A 17,506-nucleotide genomic window follows, 5' to 3' on the forward strand; every position below is an offset into this window, starting at 1 on the left:
ACAAACTGAAGACTGCAATTTATTATTCACTTGTTGACACTGGTGGGAAGCTGGCAGTGTGAAGATCTGATGTGTGTCTCAGCTACTGGGGTGAAGGCAAGAGTTCTGGTGACCCTGGAAATACTATAATCAAGTTCAGGCCCAGCCCAGCAGAAAAGTAGGGTGTGATATTTACTCAGTCACAGCAAAATGACTGCTGGAGAAGATAAAGGAAAAGCATTCATTAGGAGTTTGGACTTCAGAGGAGACTATGGTGCACCCAGCCTACTCTCTTCAACCTTGATTTATCACGCATTCCCTTGTAGATATAAAATGTTGAGATGTCAGAAAAGTATTGTCTTGTTTACCTACTGGTCTGTTGTAAAATATCATGTACCTTGCTCAGAGACTGATTCATGGTAGAAAATTTGCACTCTTATACAATGGTAGATGATTTTGAGCCATAATACAGCAAAGAAAAAGTGCTCAGCAGTAGGGCATTGCTCTGTTTTTCCCTTAGCACAGTAGTTCTGCAAAGAAGATGAAATTGCGTCAGTTGTGCTCTTTGTCTGAGGTCCTGATATATTATCATGGTGAAGGAGATGGCTGTGCCATTGCCCTGGAGGTTTTTTGGCACTCAAAATAGAGAGATGGATATACCATTGTGTCAATGCCTAGTGCTCCAGGAAATGTGACAGTGCAAAGATGGTTTTGTTAGAAAATGTAGAAATGCAGTATAAATTAAATGAATGTACTATTGTTAGAGGTTGCTGAAGCTCACAATAAGTGAAAACAAATGGTTTGGAGGGTCTGGGCATTTTATTGTTAGGAAGTTAGTAGTGGCTGACTTGGGACAGTTGAGAACTTGGCTAATAAAACAGCCAATGGACAGCAAATCTTTTCTGTTCTCCCCCTGTAATGAACCTAGCTAGTACTATGTGTTAATATCAACTTTGGGACATGAGGCAACTGAAAATGCTGCTTCTGCTTCATTTACTGCCTGAGGGTAGTGCTGAGCCTTATCCTCTTGCTGCAGGAAGAGGAAGGGGTATCTTGTACCAGGCAGCTAAACTGGTTGTTATTTACTCTCAAGTTATTCCCCTGTGGATCAGATAGGACAGTGCAGGAAAGACCAAAGGGGTAATCAGAAAGGAACTGGAAAATCCTAAGCTAGCACTGTACAGGGTACTTTCTGACTTAAGATTCTCTACCCACCCTTGCCTGACCCTTGTCCTGACTTCTCCCCTTCCCACCTCCTATGTCCTCTGATTTTCCAGCTCTGCCTCCGGTCTGACCCAGATTTGAAGGGTGGGTACCTGGATTCCAATGCCAACACCTGCCCAGAACGACCATCGCTGCTCAGCTTTGGATCCTCTGATCTAGCTCCCCAACCCTCCATAAACTCTACTTCAGATATGAACTTCCCAGGGAAAAGTGGGGAAGCACAGATGCTGCTACGAAGCTCTGATCAGGCTTTTCGGACAGAGTTTAACTTAATGTATGCCTTCTCCCCACTGAACGCTATGCCACGTGTGGATGGGGTGTTGAGGGGATCTGCTCCTTTGGGAGAGAGGAAGCCAATGAATTCAGAAGCAGGATGCTGCAGCTCTCCTGCTGAAGGGTATTTCAGCAGGCACGAGTCAGGGCTGCTTAAAGAGACGATGCATGGATCCATGTCTCCCAGCGGTGAGAGGGCTTGTGAAGGCGTCAGATCTGCTCCCCAGAATCCACCACAAAAGAAAAAGGCAAGTATTGTTGTATTATTGTTGTAAAAGAAACCTGTACGATTGCAAGAAGCTCAGCAGGAACAGATGGCACCATGGGGAAGACTTACAAGGAGAATGAAGAGAGCAGACTATGACTAAAATGTAGGCTGGGCTGAGAAATCCAGGTATCCACTGGATGAAAGCAGTGTAAAGGTTGTTAAAAGAGAGCGAGCTACTCCTTTAGGCAAGATTTTGATGTGAGAGGTGGAAGAAAAAGACCACAATGAAAAATACATCTTCTGGGAGCTCAGGAAGGAGAGAATGATGCTCGCAGCTTTCATAAACCATCGTTGAAGCAAGGCAAGATCCAGCACAATAGCACAGTGCAACCATACTTGGTGGAGGTGTTATTTATCAGGATGAAAAGGAAAAAATTCCTTACTAGGAAAGGCTGTCTAATGTTTCAAAAGAAAACATTAGAACATTTCCATTAATATGGAAGCACTAACATTGCAATAAAATTAAATAAAGGTTGTTTCTTAAATTTTAGCTCTTTGAAACTAAAACCACAGGAATATTATTTAAAGAAAGCAAATTCATATTGGTTTGTAATAGCAGGCCAGTGACCCTCATGGGATTAAAACTAAATTAAAATGAAAAACCAGGCATTGCTATGATAAAATTGGGTGCTCTTGGGACAAATAAACATATACCTGTGTAGACAGATGTGTAGTGATGCCTTTTCCTGTACACTGATACATATTTTTTGCTGCGAGTGTAGTGACTTAGATCACGTGGATAAATGTCCATCTGGGTGGAATATCTTATTTCCATTCCATTTCTGTAGGTGTTTTTTTTTCCTTTGGTTTTCTTCTAAAGTTACACTAACCTTAAAATTGTCACATGTTGAGTTTCTTTTGGAAATACCATGTTCAAAGCTTCTGTACAGGCACTGAAGGACTTCATGTGGTCTGTGCCTCTTAATAACTGTTAAGGGAAGACACAGTCACTGGTAAGTGTTCAGCTGGAAATATTTGTGTATTTTTGGTTCTGTTTTCCCTGTGTTACAAGGCTGCATTATCTGGGACTTTCTGATCTGTGCCCGTTAATGAATGATCCAAACCCTTAGAACTTTGTGTTTTTTCTGTAGGACGCACAGATTTAGGAAAATTCTATAATCTTGGTGTACTTCTTAAAGACTTGCCTGAAAACCTAGAGTAACAGATTTTACAGATGGCCACGTTCCTCTCCCTGTCCAAGTCCATTGTGTTCCCTGACTCATGGCTGCATTTTCCTCTCCCAGGTCTCTCTCCTAGAGTACCGCAAGCGGAAACAGGAAGCCAAGGAGGGAGGTGACTCAGCACGGTGTACAGGGACTCCTACCCGACAGGGCAGCAGCAGTTCTGTGACAGACACAGATGGCAACAGCCTGCCTGGCTCCGCAGTACGAACCCCGTCCTCCCCACAAAGTGGCTTCTCCCCTTCCCATTCCTCCCTGCCACACGTAGAGGACATCAGCCCACCAGACTCGAGGGGGGCTGGTTCCTCAACATCACTCAGCAAATCCCAGGAGAGCATCAGCAGTAGGTGGTGAGTGTTACCCTTCCAAGCAAGCCTGAGATTACTCCACAGAGAAAGACCAAACTCTCTAGGGGGTATTTTCTTAACAATAAGTGCAGTTGGATGGATTCAGTTGGGTCTCTTGGCATTGTTCTCTTTCATAATTGCTAAAAAAGTCAAGGATACTAGCAGCCTTCTCAGCCTGCCCTTTAGTTCTTGGTTTAGAAATCAAAAATTTGTCTGGAAAGATATGAAGTTGTCTCTCTTCACCAGTTTCCTTTTAAGGTCTCAGGCTTGCAGGTCTCACTCCTAAACTCTCGTGTGACGAGAGTTTAATCCAGGCCTTGCTCAACCTCTACTCTGTTTGAACTTGTGTGATATTAAGTCAGCTCCTATTCAGAAAGAAAGCTGCAGAGCCCTCTGCACCTTCATGTTTGAGAAGCAGGGTCACTGAAACAACTCCAGCTTCCCTGTTTCCTTGGACACGTAGCTTGAAGAGCAGTTGCTGAACTACATACAGTCAGTGGCTTGCCAAAGGCATAGGAAACACACCTCTGTCATGTTACCATGAGAAGGTTTCATTAAGGGGAAAAGCTGGTCTTCAAAAACTTTTGAAACTGATGGTGATGTCTGTTCCAAAAATTAAGTACATCAGCACTGAAACATGGGGTGTTGCATTGTGGTATCAGTGCAGTGGTGGTTTGGGGTGTTGTGCTGGTTGTAGCTGCGTAGTACACTGGCTCTGCTCCACGTGCTGTTCATGCACAGATGAAAGATTTAACTTCTGTGTTGCTGATTCTCCACACAGACAGGAGCATGGTGAGGGAAGAGATGCTGGGTAATGCTGAAGGCAGTTAGAAGTATGAAATCTGTGTTGAAAGTGCTTAGGTAGTACTGTTTTGGATGAATTTGCAGGAGTTATAAGATGTATTTCTTTCCCTTTTCCATCACTCTTTGAGTGGAGTTTAATAGAAAAAAAATTCTTTGACCTCTCTGATATTCCTCTGTCTACCAGATGACATTCTGCCAAATGTTGGGACTTGCCACAGCAGACCCAATCAGTCGATGTTTAGTTTATAATCATTAGTTCATAATTAAATTTTATTCTATGCAAGTGTGCCTGTGCCCTTCTCCTCTGCACTTCCTTCTGCCTGTGAAAGGGTGAAAGTAAAACCTAACAGAATTAAAAAAAAAATAATTTGAGTTGAGTTGTCAGCATTGGCAACCTTCCATTAGTATCATGTTTTATACTCTGCAAGCTTATTCTGCTGCTCCTCAGCGGGTGCCCTGGCTGCAGTTCTCACATGGTTTCATGAGTAAGTATTGGGTGGGAACAGAGTTTGTATTGTTGTAGGACACTGGATACAGAGTTGAAATCATGTTGATACGTTCTGAAATGGGATTAAGCAGATTTGCTGCCTTTTAAATTCTTATTCTTCTGTGTTTTAATGGGCAAGTGTAACAAATGTACAGTTCCCTTCTACTTAAAAACAGTACATTAGAGGCTGCATGTTACTGAGTTAAAGTTGTGACCCAATTTCACTTTAAATCTCAGTGCTTACAATTCAGATACATTTCCAGACATTCACAGTAATATATTAGGGACAGAAGATGATGGTGGGAACTAAAATTAAGTGCCTCCAATTTTAGAGTTGTCCAGATTTTTGCAGAATTCTACAGTATTTGCCAGTAGATTTCATTTAAAAAAAAATAAGTTTCTATCTCTTTCAGTTGCCAAGATACAGCCATCACAATGTAAACAGATGTGCTGCTGCCCAGTAAACCCAGCCTTGCAGAAAACTGTCTCCAGCAAAACAATAGCAGCAACGAAGGTGTGAATTCACCCCCTCACCCCATTCACCTCCATGAGGTGTAAACTCTGGCCCCTTCACCCTTCTGCTTCATTGAGGGGTGAATTTAAATATCTGGGCTATTTAATTAAAAAAAAAAAAAAAAAAAAAAAAAAGCAAGCTAATGGGAAGTGCAGTTTTTAATACATCTTTAAAAATCAAAAAGGATACAGAAATCTGCTAGTGCAGTGTTGGCTGCATACTTGAATGGTATGCAGTGCATTTAATATTATTATACTAAATACTTAAATTCAGGCATTTTTAAGGCACGTGTTCTTCAGTGTCTAGGGTAAAGGCATTGTGAATCCCCAATCCAAGTGCTTCTGTCTTATAGGTTGAAACACATTTCGAAGGAGATTTGGATGTTCCTTTCCACAGTAGTTTGAATATTCACCCAGGGGCCTGGGGTTCATCTATAGCTGTTTCTCTTTTACAGATTAACTTTAGGAGAGCCACTTCACCTGCTTTTCACCCTTAGACTAGACACTTGCAATACATAGTGGAACAAGATCTAGCACCAATCTTGACCAGAGAGTGTTCACATTGAAAAGTAAATGGGACAAAGTAGCATTAATGAGCAGAATGGCCAGGCTAGCTCTGCACCAGGGACGTCGCATTATCTGACTGTAGTATCTTGATGCTGTATATGGTTTTGGGTTTGCTGCTTTTTAGCTTGAATGAAAATATCTGTGAAAAATGATTGCATTAACTTTAAAATAATACCAGTTTTTTCAAAATGCTGTTAAATCTTGAAACTGTATTCTGGGAGTAGGTGTCCAGTAATCAGATGATCTGCTGAACTGGGTGTTTATAGCGTGTTTCTGATAAGGGTAAAGATTTTGTATTTCTGAGGGCAGTGCTGTCATAGTAGCCAGTGACTGGCAGTCTAAAATCCCACCAGAGGCTACTTACATTCCAAAAGCAGTTCAGAAGTTTGTTCCTCATCTGTCTAGGGAGCTGGTGGTCTCTGATTCCTCCGTTTTATAGCAGGGATTTGCATTTGCACTAACATCATACCAGTGAATTTAAACAGAAACTTAAACCTTGTGATTATACCAAGGGCCCTGCAGCCCCATTATGTGTTGGTCACATTGCTCTTGGCTGTGTGACAGCAATCCTCAGCTGTTACTGGGATTTTGTTGCAGGATGGTCCCAACATCAGTGGAGAGGCTTCGAGAGGGCCGAGGCATCCTGGAGAAGGTGCTGCGGAGTGGTGCCAAGGTATCCCAGAGAAATGAATCCTCACCTTCCTGTGACAGTGCTGTTGAGAGAGATGCAGGTAGGACAATAAAACTTCTGAGCATTGAGCTGGTGGGAAATGATAGGCTCAAATAACTTTGCAAGCTTGTCTATGAAGCTGATTTTACCTTCATCTTTAAAATTATCACTATCTTTTAAGAGCCTCCTGCAAAACATACTTTATTGTTATTTAGATATTGCCTGAACCTATTATCCCACTTTTGCTTGACTTGGAAGACTTCCAGGTTTCTCCGGGGTTTGGATACAAGACTACCTGCTCTGGCAGGGGCAGCTTTTCTATCCCTGATCACATAGGTTAAGTAGCATTGCCTCAGTTTTCCCTGTGTACCGGGTATGAAAGTGCTATAATAATTCTAGTTGGCTGAACATTCAGATAAATGTATTATCACACTAAAACGAAGGTTTAGGCTTTAAGTGGTGCTATGAACTAATTTAGCTTCCAGGCTTTACTTTACTTTTCCCTCTATAGTCTAAAGGTGAGATGTGACTTTCTGTGAGACAACAGATCACTTCATCATTGCCTAATTTCTTGGCTAATGGAGTTGATTTTATTTATTTATTTATTTTGCAGTCTCTTGAATGTGGTTGTTTTGCTCGGACAGATCATGCCCTCAGAACCCTGATCACTTTTGGGACTTAAATCAATGGACTATCGTATTTAAATTACTTGATCTGTATGTTACCATCAGTCCTTGCTTCCTCGTAGTTGAGAACTGTTGTTAGAGATTTCTGGCAGAGATGGTCACAGCTGGCTGATGATGGGTTAGGCTGGAATTACAGTTTCAGTTACTTGGATCCATTCTTCTTCCTTGCTACATAAAACCCATCCCACTCCAGACTGTGAAAACTTAGTGCTGTAGCTGGCAAAAATCTTTTGGTCTCTTTGATCCTAGCACAGCAAAATATTTTTTTCTTCTTTTGCATACTCTGGCAATTTCCTCAGTAGCTTGTTCAGATTCTGTGAGCCATCTGCTTAGTGAAACAAATGAGTGGCTGAGTCCCTGCCACTCCTGGTGTCACCTGTAGGAGTTGTGAAGATACATGTTTACTCAATACTGTAACAGATAGTAACATGAGAGAAACTAAAAGCTCCAGACTTGGATGATTTGCTAGTGGGGTATATAGGAATGAGATGGAATTTGTGTGCATGCCACACTTGTGAGAATTGCAGCTGCTCTCAGCTAAAGCTGTCACTTCATGTGTGCTTTGGCTTGACATGGGCCAGTACAGCGAAGAAAAGCTGTTCTTTATGTCCTTCCTTGTGCAGGTATTAAGAAATGGAGGAGGAAAGTTTTGGCTTGATCTTTTAAGTTTACATAAAACAAAATCAGGAAAGTTACAGTTTATCCACCTTTTGTACTAAAGCTGATAGTCTTTAACTTGTTGAAGTTTTTGCTATTAGCAGGCAATTTGCTGCCAGTAAATTGTGCAGCCCTACTGGTGTGTCTGGCCTCTTAAGAAACAATTTTTTACTGAAATCTTTGGGTTTCTTGTGATTCTCATACTCAACTTCCATTAATCACAACCATCTCCTGGATTTAATATTTTGTCTCTTCTGTGCTTGACTGCATAACAAAACATGCTCCAGATTTCAGGTTTTGCCTTTCTGCAGTGCAGTACTTGGAAGGTCACCCACAGCAAACATAGACTTGATGCATCAGATGTAGTTTCAGAAAATGGAATACAGCACAGGACACACGTTGAAAGCTTCACAGCCTGGGTTCTGTGTGGGCCTTGTGCCCTGAGGAAGAAGGCTTCCAAGCCTCAACAGCAGACAAGACAACTTCTTCCAGAACCCTGTTTAGCTGAACCAGCAACTGTGGTGTAGCACAGAGAGGACAAGGACTGCAAAACCATGGGCACTGCTGACACGGGTGATTGTGCCAGTGCATCTGGTGCAAAGCCAGACCAGTCTGGCAGAAACACAGAGCAGACTTAGGCAGTGTGTCCTGTTTCATGGCTGAGGCACATCTGTCGCATAAATTGGATACTAATACCAACACTGGTTTAGCAAGGCATTTCAAACGTGGCTGCTGAGAATCCCTGAGGTGCTGCAGCTAAACAGCTCTATCTGATTAGATGGCAACATATCTCTGATGTGAAATCTTCTAGTCCTACCCGCTTCACTCCCTCCTAAAGAAAGCAGGATCGCCAGCTGAACCCCTTGGATACAGTAGTAGCAACCGAAATACACATGTGGCAAAGTGGCTGGGTCACTTGCAGTAAGTATTCCTTGCCTGCCCCAGTTCAGGTTCAGTTATTTGGTAGGACATGAAGCTCACCTGTCCTCTAAGATACAGGTGCTAGAAAGGTTTGCTCTGTCAAGAAGCAGCTTATTTTCCTTGATCTCTCATGTGGCAAAGGTGGATCATTGTGTGCTGTGCTGCTGTTACCCCTCAAACTTCAAAGCATTTTCCTCATCTTGTCCTGTTTCTGAATTAGGCATTTCCGAGGTCTGAAAGTTACTCCTTTTGGAGGAGCTCAGTTGATTTGTAAAGCATAATCCACAAACAGCAGCAGGGGTGCTGACATCTGTGGCAGCTTAGGTTCTCAGTCTTTAGCATTGTCTGGATCTTCCTTTGAGGAAAACCTGCAGTGGGATCCTGCTGACAGTCCTCTGAGGAGGGACATTTTTATCTCCCCAGCTGTAGCTCATGTGGATTCCTATGGCCAAGGCTGAGTAGAGAGTTGCTGAGTCCTTAAAAATTATGTTCTGTCTCTCATATCTTTCTGGAAAGTGAAGGAAGCCCAGGCTAGGAGGTGCAGCTGTTCAGATATTCTGGTCCAAGGCTACATGAGCAAGCTAGGGAAAAGAAAACTCCTGTTCTAATGTGTGGCTGATGTGTACACATTAAATTTTACAGTTGCCTTTTGCTAGGGTTCTTCAGCTTCTGAGGGGCTGATGGCTGGAGAAAGCTGCTCCTGTCTCAGCTGTAGCTGGATGCAGAACAAGACAGCTGGGGTGTGTGCAGCTGTAATTTGAAAGGGAGCTGCTGTGGCCTCCCAGTTAACATCTTGCCTGTACATTGCAGACACAGCAGGAGGAGACACTCCAGAAACCCACAAAGGACCAGCAGTTTACAGTCCTTCTCGATACAGCTACCAGGTAAATTATTTCATATATTATCTGCCTGTTTTGAAATAAAGCTTTTGACAGGATTACAGGGGAAAGCTGGGTTTGGCTGCCTGTTATTCCCCATCCTGCAATACCTCTAAGCACCATTGGCATGAAAAGGAGATGGGAAACAGAGAAGTCAGTCTGACATGTTTTGTACTTTTTTTCCTTTTTTTTTTTTCCCCACTGGACCTGTTCAGCTCCTGCAGTCTGACAGTCCCCAGGCAGAGTCGCAGTCCCTTCTCCAGCAGAGTTCCTCCCCTTACAGAGGACACCTTACTCCATCTCCTGGATACAGCTATCGAGCAGCAGCACAGAGGACAGGACACAGCCTCTCTCATGGCTCCTCAGAATCATCCCTCTCCTCCACCTCCTACTCCAGTCCTGCCCACTCGGTCTCCACAGACTCCTCTGCCCTGTTTGCAGGGAATTCGGGTTATTACAGCAGCCAGCAGCACTCTGGCAGCATTAGCAGCAGCCTCCTGAAGAAGAGCTGCCCTGCTGCTGCCAGCCCAGCACAGCAGACAGCTGTGGACTCTCTTTCCTCCGAGTCGGGCTCCCAGCCCTGCACAGGCACATCGGGCTCCACCTCTGCTCCCCAAAGTGCTCGGTCACTACAGTCAGACTTGCGGACTTGCCTGCAGAGTTCTGGGCAGTCTGTGCTCTACCAGGGCTCCCGGGGGGCAGTGATCTCCAATGCACAACACTATCCACACCGTGGGGGCAGCAGTGTCCATCAGTACAGACTTCAGCAGCTCCAAGGTTCTGGAGTAAAGACTCAAACGGGACTTTCCTAGGGCCATCTGGACTCCAGGAGGACAAAACTGCCCATAGCTCCTTCCAGTCACCTCTGGAAGTGGCCCCTGGGCCAGTGTTGGGAGCTTGCACCTGATGCTGGGGTGCCAGGGGTCAGAGGCTGAGGTCTGAAATGCACGGGTGAGGTTTGTGAGCAGTATTGGCCTCTGGCCAAACAGGAGAACACAGGTTTCTGTGAGGCAGAGACTGTAGCAAAGCTGTTCCCTTGATGTGTGGGTACATTGCAAAACAAAACAAAACAAAAACCCCAACAAACAAACAAGAAAAAGAAAAAAAAAGCGCAAATGGTTCAAGTGCAATGACTGTGGTGCAGCCTGTGTCTCTGGTCCGTGCCCATGGCCATAGTCACTCATGCAGTACGGACGTCTTTTTGAATATGAAAGCAGTTTAAAGAATACATTGGGGAAGTTGAACTCCAGTCCCAAAGCTCTCTTTATAGGTCAGGTTCTCAGTGCATTCTGGGGAGGGTTTTAACCCGTTACAACCATTCCAGTCACAAGCAGTTGAGCGCACACAGCTGCCTTTGGGCCTGAGTCACCACTGCCATGGGCAGAGCTTTTTCCAAGACAGCGGAGTCTCTGCAAATGTGAACTAGCAGGGGGTGGGGGGTCGGAGTGTGTGTGCCTGTTGCTGCAGAGGGTCTGGGATGCACTGTCATGTGCTGCTCTGTCACAGGTCTGTGAGTGGGAGCATTGCTGGGGCCAGGGGGTGTCCGGCTGCCAGTCCACAGACACGCTGAAGGGGCCCAAAAAGCCAAGTGGTGCTGTGGCCTGTGGGGGCTGCCTGGCTGAGGAACAGGGGCTGCAGAGAGGTGGTGGTGGGGTGGTGGTGGGCACCCCTGTGGGTGTGCTGAGCCAGGGGCTCTCCGTGTAGGATGTCTGTCCCAGCCTCTGTCATCTGCCAAGTGCAGCAGCAGAGCCAGCCCGGACACAGTGCGCTGTCTGTTCAATTCCATACGTTTGCCAGCTTCTTTCTCACTTGTTTACTGTAATATCGGGCGTGTTTTTATTTATCTAATTTTATATTCAGTTATAACCATAGTAGGTTAGCTAATATACGACAGGTGTCATCCCTGGTGCTGCAGTGGAACTTCTCCTTTCTCTTGGATAACATAATGCTGTGAGCCTGTCTCCCCTGTCTTTTCAGATGCACAGTCTTCTTCCTTTTTTTAGGACTGTTACAGGTTTCTCTAATTCACAACTGAAATCAGGTGTTTGTTCAACCTAGGGGAGACTTTTAAAATATTGAAACAAAGAATAACTTTCTCACACTGTCTGGCTGTGAGCGTGTTGGGATGGAACTTGTCACCCGCCGTTGGGTGTCTGTATACTGTATAAAATAGGTGTAAACTTCACATGGCTTAGCCCTGGGGGTGCAGCCTCCCCTTTTGTGCTCTGAGCAGCACGGGGCAGGCGGGCTCTGCCCTGCCAGGCGGCAGGAGGGGGGCAGGGAGGCCCTGCCCAGAGGCTCTGACACCTTTGGACACAGCAGGGGGGCAGGAGGGAGGGATCCTGGAAAGCTCTTGGAAAGGTGGGGGCTGTAGCTTCTTACTCTAGTGGAGTTTTTACACCATGCTGTAACATTTGAACTTTCACAAGAGATGTAATAATTTTGATAATAAAAATACTTAACTTGAAAACCAGTGTTTTTGAAAGTCACTTTATGTTTCTGTGCCATCTCCAGCACTGATGCTTAGGTTGGGGAGTGAGGGAGTGCATGTTGGTGTCTCTTCTTCCCTGCAGGATGAATGAACCTCTACAGGAGCAGCCCTGCAGACCATCCTTTTTGCCAGGACTTTGGGTGAAACCAGGGACTTCTCTTCCCTCAGGATCTGTAGCTGGCAGAGGAACTCTCTGAGCTTGTGGCTGCCCTTCTGCTCATTTCCTCACTCCAGCTCATTTGTGAGGAGACGGAATGGAGAATGACCCCCTGCACTACTACACCTGCTTCAAAACCTGATTTCAGGGTTTTTAATTCTCATACCAATTGCCTTTTCCTTAGGAGCTCTGAGGTGTGCTGAGCCTGAAACAAGGCCCACAGGTGTGCCTCCAGGTGCTGATCCTCAAAGCTGGAACAACTGTGGTGCTCAAGGCTTCTGGTGTTCAACCACCCTGTTTGAACATGTCCCCCCTGACACCTCATGGGACTCTTGTGGTTCATTCTGTCCCCATGTGTCTCCCAGACAAGTCTGGCTCCTCCCCCAGGATCTGCCCAAGCCCAGCCCTTGGCTGTGAGCATGTTCCATACTGGGGAGGCCAGAGCTGGCCAAAACATTCCAGGTGTCCCTAGGCTGTCCTTGTGCAGCCTGGAAAGAATTGCTCCAGCTCCTCTACCCAGATGCACCCTTGGACTGATGGGCCACATGAGTTGTTTCTACATCAAGACCCAAGAATTTGCTGAGATTCAGGAGCTGCCCACAGACCATCTGGGGTAAACTGTTCCTGCAACCTTGGGAACCCATGGAGTGGCAGGAGAGCTGAAAGGCTCCTAGTGATGGACAGGACCCCCACCCCACCTCCTGATTTGCCACAGTGTGGGACAAAGCCTTTCTCTGGGGACACACGTCCAGTCTTCCCTACTGCATGCCAGCCAGCACAGAGGCTCAGCCCATGGGCACGGCCCCACTCTGGCTCAACCCCGTGTGCAGGTGCTCTCCCCACCCTGGTGGTTGGTGCCCATATTGGGTCCTTCAACACTCTCCTTGCAGACCCTCTCATCTTGATCAGCAGTGCCCAGAGGAGCCCATCCCAGTGTCCCCACATCACAGGGCTCCAAGCTTGTCTGGTTTGAATTATATTTTTCAATAAGGTTTTGTGAAACACTGTATCAAACTTTGTACTAAAATACAGATATATTACAGCTACTGTATTCCTTTCTCCACTGATTTTCTTCCTTTGTTTTTCCAACGCAGCCGGCAGCAGCACTCTCAAGCTGGGCAAGGCCTGGGGGCTGCCTGCTGACCCCGCTCCGTGCCGGAGGGACATGGATGCCGCCAGAGGGACACGGATGCTGCTGGAAGGACGCGGGCACTGCCGGGCTTGTGTCCAGCAGAGGCTGTTGTCAGAAGGAGCGTTGGCACCCATGCCATCCTGGGCAACTGTGGCTCCTGGTGGGTGTCTCGGCACAGCTCTGTCCCTCACTGCCACCCTGCAGGGCACGACCCACAGGCTCCCGACGCCCCAGCTCACCAGCTGGCAGAGGTTCTGGCAATGGTTCTTCATTGCTGCCTCCCAGCAGCTTCCTCACGCCCTGGCCCTGCCCCTGCCCGTGGCCTGCAGATGGGGAGCAGCTCCTCTGCCCAGGGCTGCCTGTCCCAGTGCTCTGGTCTCCCGCACGTTCCCACTCCCAGGCCTTGCCCAGCGCCTGGGTCCAGCCCTGCCTGGGCCAGTCATTCCCGGGGATCGGGGGGCCCTGCAAACAGCCCCCGGCTACTCGCACTGAGACGCAGCCAGTGCTGAGGACTTTATTGCATTGCGGGGGCCCGCACACGCTGGTTTGGCCAGCAGAGCCACAGCTGGGCCACGGCTGCCGTGCCAGGAGGGTGTCTGGGGGTGTCGGTGCCGGCTCCGTGTGTGCGGTTGAGGCCGGGTCGTGCTTGGAGGCTGCTGGGCTCAGTGCTGCTCTGGGCAGCTGCCACGGGGTGCCTGCAGGCCAGTGAGGTGCAACCAAAGGACGCGGCCAGGATGGGGTGGGCATGGGAGTGTCTGGGTCCCCCTGGCCATGCCATATGGCAGGGAGAGCCTTGCTGTCACCAGTGGAGATAAAGCACCGTATGGGGATGGGGAGGGAAGGCGTTTGGCAGCAGCCCGCGGCCGGCTGAGGGAGGGGGCTGGCAGGGGGGTCCTGTTGCTCCTGCACGGGGGGGTTTTGCATGTTTGGTTGCTCCCACTTACCAGGGCTTACATTCAGCGGTGACACGGGCCGGGTGTCCCAGCGGCCGGTGGCAGCGAGGCCCCTGCAGTCCCTGTGCTGCGGGGCAGCCTGCAGCCCCAGCCACAGGCCAGAAAACACCATGTCCTGAAGCCAGGGGCAGGGGGGGGGGCTCAAGTCACTTTTACCCTGTTTAGAGAATATGAATTTACATGTAAAAGTAGGGGTTGGGCCCCATTCTGGATGCTGGGTCCCCTGGCCATGGAATCAGGATCACGGAGCTGTACAAAATGGGAGCAGGAAGGTGGCTGGGGAGCAGCCAGCGCAGGGCATCGCTGGGTGCGCGTTTGGGTGGGAGGCGTCAGGTCAGGAGTCCTGGGGATGTAGAAATCTGTTAAAAACTCAGAGATTGTTTTTTCCTTGGAACAAAACTGCAGTTGGACACTGTTCTTGAATGAAGCAGGTTTGGGGCGTCCTTCCCCGGCGGCAGCCTGCGGGCAGAGGGGGATGCGGAGCTGGCAGGGTGCGTGGGATGGCGGTGCCGGCGTGGACATGGAGGTGGCCATGGACACGGCGGGTGGCCAGCAGGTCCCCAGCACGGGCGGCAGGGTCCGGGAGGTGGCACGGAACACTGCGTGGCCTCTGGCAGCAGATGAAGGGCAGGACAGGGAGGGAGTGCCCAGGCTGCCGGCCACGGGAAGAGAGTCCTGCTGTGGGTGCTTGGCCTTATATCCTCTGTGGGGAGAGCACAGTGGGTTGGGGATGGCACTGGGCAGGCCTGGCTTTACCAGCACATGCCACATACATGCCTGTCCCCATCCCTGCTGCCTCCCTTCACCACTGCCCTATTGTCCCCACTGCCCCATCCCATCAGATGCAGGGCCACCCAGCATGCTCACACCCAGGCACACCACACAGTCAGGGCTGGGGGGCAGCACAGTGACACCCAGTACTTACCGCAGTGCCGACAAAATCTGTGGAAAGAGAAAAGAAGGCATCAGGCAGGGTGAGGGAGCCCACTCCCACCCTGCCTTACTTTGCAGGTGGCCATTAAGCCCACAGGACCCTCACCTGCCTGCAGACCGATGGGGGGGCTGAGTCCTCCCAGGCTATTGCCACCCCAGATCACCCCCTGGGCCATGGTGTGGGGCTCACCTTTGCTCTCTGTCTTGAGCTCCTCATGCAACAGATCGTTCTGCCGGTTGCCGAGGACAAAGGCCAGGAAGGAAAGGATGAGGGCATTGAGGATGCCAATGATGGCCAGGATGTAAGCCCAGCGCACGGAGCAGTCACCCAGGGAGTACTTCCCTGTCTTTTCCCCGCACATGTCCCGTATGGTCTCTGCATCCCAGCCATCAGGAAAGATCATGCAGCCCAGCACCAGGCAGAGCGCTGCAGGGAGGAGAGGAGAGGGACACATCAGAAGGGATACAGGGTGGCAGTGCCAGGCACTGAGCCCCCCAGTCAGCCTTTGTCTGCCTTGGCCTCACAACAGCCGAGCTGTGTGAAAGGTGAGTCACCCCTACCCTGGGGACTGCATTTGTATATGGCTGCCCCAAACCTGGCCCATGCACAGATGGGGACTTCAGGGTCTTGGTCTCTTTGAGCACCAACCAGAGGCACCAACTCAGCTGTGTTATGGTACAACCAAAGAGGAGCAGCAGACCTGTGCTAGGGACTCTTCCCAGGAAAACAGAGATGCCAAAAGGATTGTAAGACCACACTGAGGTCCTGGTGCAGAGCAGTTGTGAAAAAAGCTGAAGTGCTCTGTGTCTATCCCCAGCGAGGGGGTGATTTTACCCCCACAGCGCTGGTCAGGGTGACAGGACCCAGCATGGTAATGGGCACGGCTGTCAGAGCTTTGCTGAAAATGGTGAGGAGAGAGGAGCCACAAGTGCAAAGTGACACCAGGAGGAAGCACAGCCAGGTGAGTGCTCCAGCTGCTTGAGTAGGCAGCAGCCCTCAGCAACAGCCCCTCAGCCCAGGGAAGAAGAGGGGAGTGGGAGAAGGCCAAATTAAGTTTAAAAAATATATATATCAGGCGCCAATGTTACTTCCATCAGCAAGGGTTCAGATGAGCTCCCAGCTTTTGTGCATGGGCCTTGGCCAGTCCTCTGCAGGAGAATGGCAGCCCCTGGGTCTTTTCCTGGACTCTACAAGCAGTATTTTCTCTGCATTTTGAACATTTATTTGGGCTCTGGGAGGCTCCAGCTGTCTCAGTAAAATGGGAGCTTGCTGAGTGCTCACTGCTCTGCAGACAGCACAGGTTCTGGGGTGAGGGTCTCTCAGGACATCAGCAAACATGGCAGGACAGGGCAGTGACACAGGAGGCATTGGATTAATGTGCAGAAGGGCTACAGCACTCATGAAGGACACAAGAGGTTTCAGGCTAAAGCAGAGAGTGGCTCAAAAGGCACAGGACAAACACACAGCATGTAAGGCACTGGTGCAGCAGGTTGTCACAGCACAGCCCTGGGGACACGCAGCAATTGTCACAACCAGGATGACCAGGGCTGGCTCCAGCCTGTGTCTGCCTGCCCAGCTTCTCCTCTCCCCATGTGCCCACTTTGCACTGGCACCAGAGTAGCTCCAGAAGCTCTGCCCAAAAACTCATAGCCCTTGTTTGCCAGAAAGAATTAAACTACAAATTAACTACCAGGGCAAAGGAGAGTGCCCAAGTCACTGCATGTACCCAAACCAGAGCCAGAGCCCCTCACTGCCATGCAGCTCCTCAGGAAGCAGCCATGCCACACAAGGCAGGTCCTCTCCCAGCAAAGAGCAGCACGGTGCCCTCCTCTTCCCATCTGTCCTACGTGTTCCCTGCAGCAAGTGGAGTCCTCTCCTCTGTCACAAGCAATTCCCTTTTCTGAGTGTCCCCAGGCTGCCTGATGTCCTGGAAACACCTTCCCATGCCTGCAGCAAGGAGAGACATTGAAGTGCAGAGCAAGAAGAAGGGGGGGATCCCTGCAACATTGACAGGCCTTGGCACTGCCCTTTTCAACAAGCCCCTTGCAGCAAGTCTGAGGGTGCAAGGACAGGGCTCTGCCTGCCCATCCCCCTGCCTGCAGCACCTCTTGCCACCATCTGCCTCCCAGTGCCTCGAGGCCACTAGCAGACCTGTGGGGAACTGTGGGGAAACCTTGTTTTTTTTTTTTTAAAAACAGGCCATTTCTACACCTTGCAACTGTACGGAAAGTTACCAAGTGATGCCTCCTACAAGAGCCACTATTAAAAAGGCAAAAAATTTACCTAATTCCCATTTATTTTTCTTTTAATTCCTCTTTCTGAGGATGTGGTGCTGGTCCCTGATGCAGATGGCACCAAGGACAGACAGCCACTTCATAGCATCC

The 17,506-nt window shown here is 48.7% G+C and overlaps 2 protein-coding genes across 4 annotated transcripts in view; one reads left to right on the plus strand and one right to left on the minus strand.

Annotated features, from left to right (window-relative positions):
- SETD5 (SET domain containing 5) overlaps positions 1 to 11,925 on the plus strand; it is a 64,769-nt gene extending 52,844 nt beyond the window's left edge. For both annotated transcript variants that reach the window (XM_071756047.1, XM_071756046.1), the window contains 5 exons: positions 1,257 to 1,724; positions 2,989 to 3,275; positions 6,241 to 6,374; positions 9,388 to 9,461; positions 9,671 to 11,925. In XM_071756047.1, the coding sequence (XP_071612148.1) occupies positions 1,257 to 1,724; positions 2,989 to 3,275; positions 6,241 to 6,374; positions 9,388 to 9,461; positions 9,671 to 10,267 (1,560 nt within the window). In that variant the 3' untranslated portion in view covers positions 10,268 to 11,925. The remainder of the gene's footprint in view (positions 1 to 1,256; positions 1,725 to 2,988; positions 3,276 to 6,240; positions 6,375 to 9,387; positions 9,462 to 9,670) is intronic.
- Positions 11,926 to 13,063: 1,138 nt separating this feature from the next.
- LHFPL4 (LHFPL tetraspan subfamily member 4) overlaps positions 13,064 to 17,506 on the minus strand; it is a 69,807-nt gene continuing 65,364 nt past the window's right edge. For both annotated transcript variants that reach the window (XM_071756124.1, XM_071756123.1), the window contains 3 exons: positions 15,312 to 15,548; positions 15,114 to 15,130; positions 13,064 to 14,891 (listed from right to left, as the gene is read on the minus strand). In XM_071756124.1, coding sequence (XP_071612225.1) covers positions 14,883 to 14,891; positions 15,114 to 15,130; positions 15,312 to 15,548 — 263 coding nt within the window. In that variant the 3' untranslated portion in view covers positions 13,064 to 14,882. The remainder of the gene's footprint in view (positions 14,892 to 15,113; positions 15,131 to 15,311; positions 15,549 to 17,506) is intronic.

The sequence above is a fragment of the Heliangelus exortis genome, chromosome 12 (genome assembly GCF_036169615.1).
Source record: "Heliangelus exortis chromosome 12, bHelExo1.hap1, whole genome shotgun sequence".
In the NCBI taxonomy this organism is placed as follows: Eukaryota; Metazoa; Chordata; class Aves; order Apodiformes; family Trochilidae; genus Heliangelus; species Heliangelus exortis.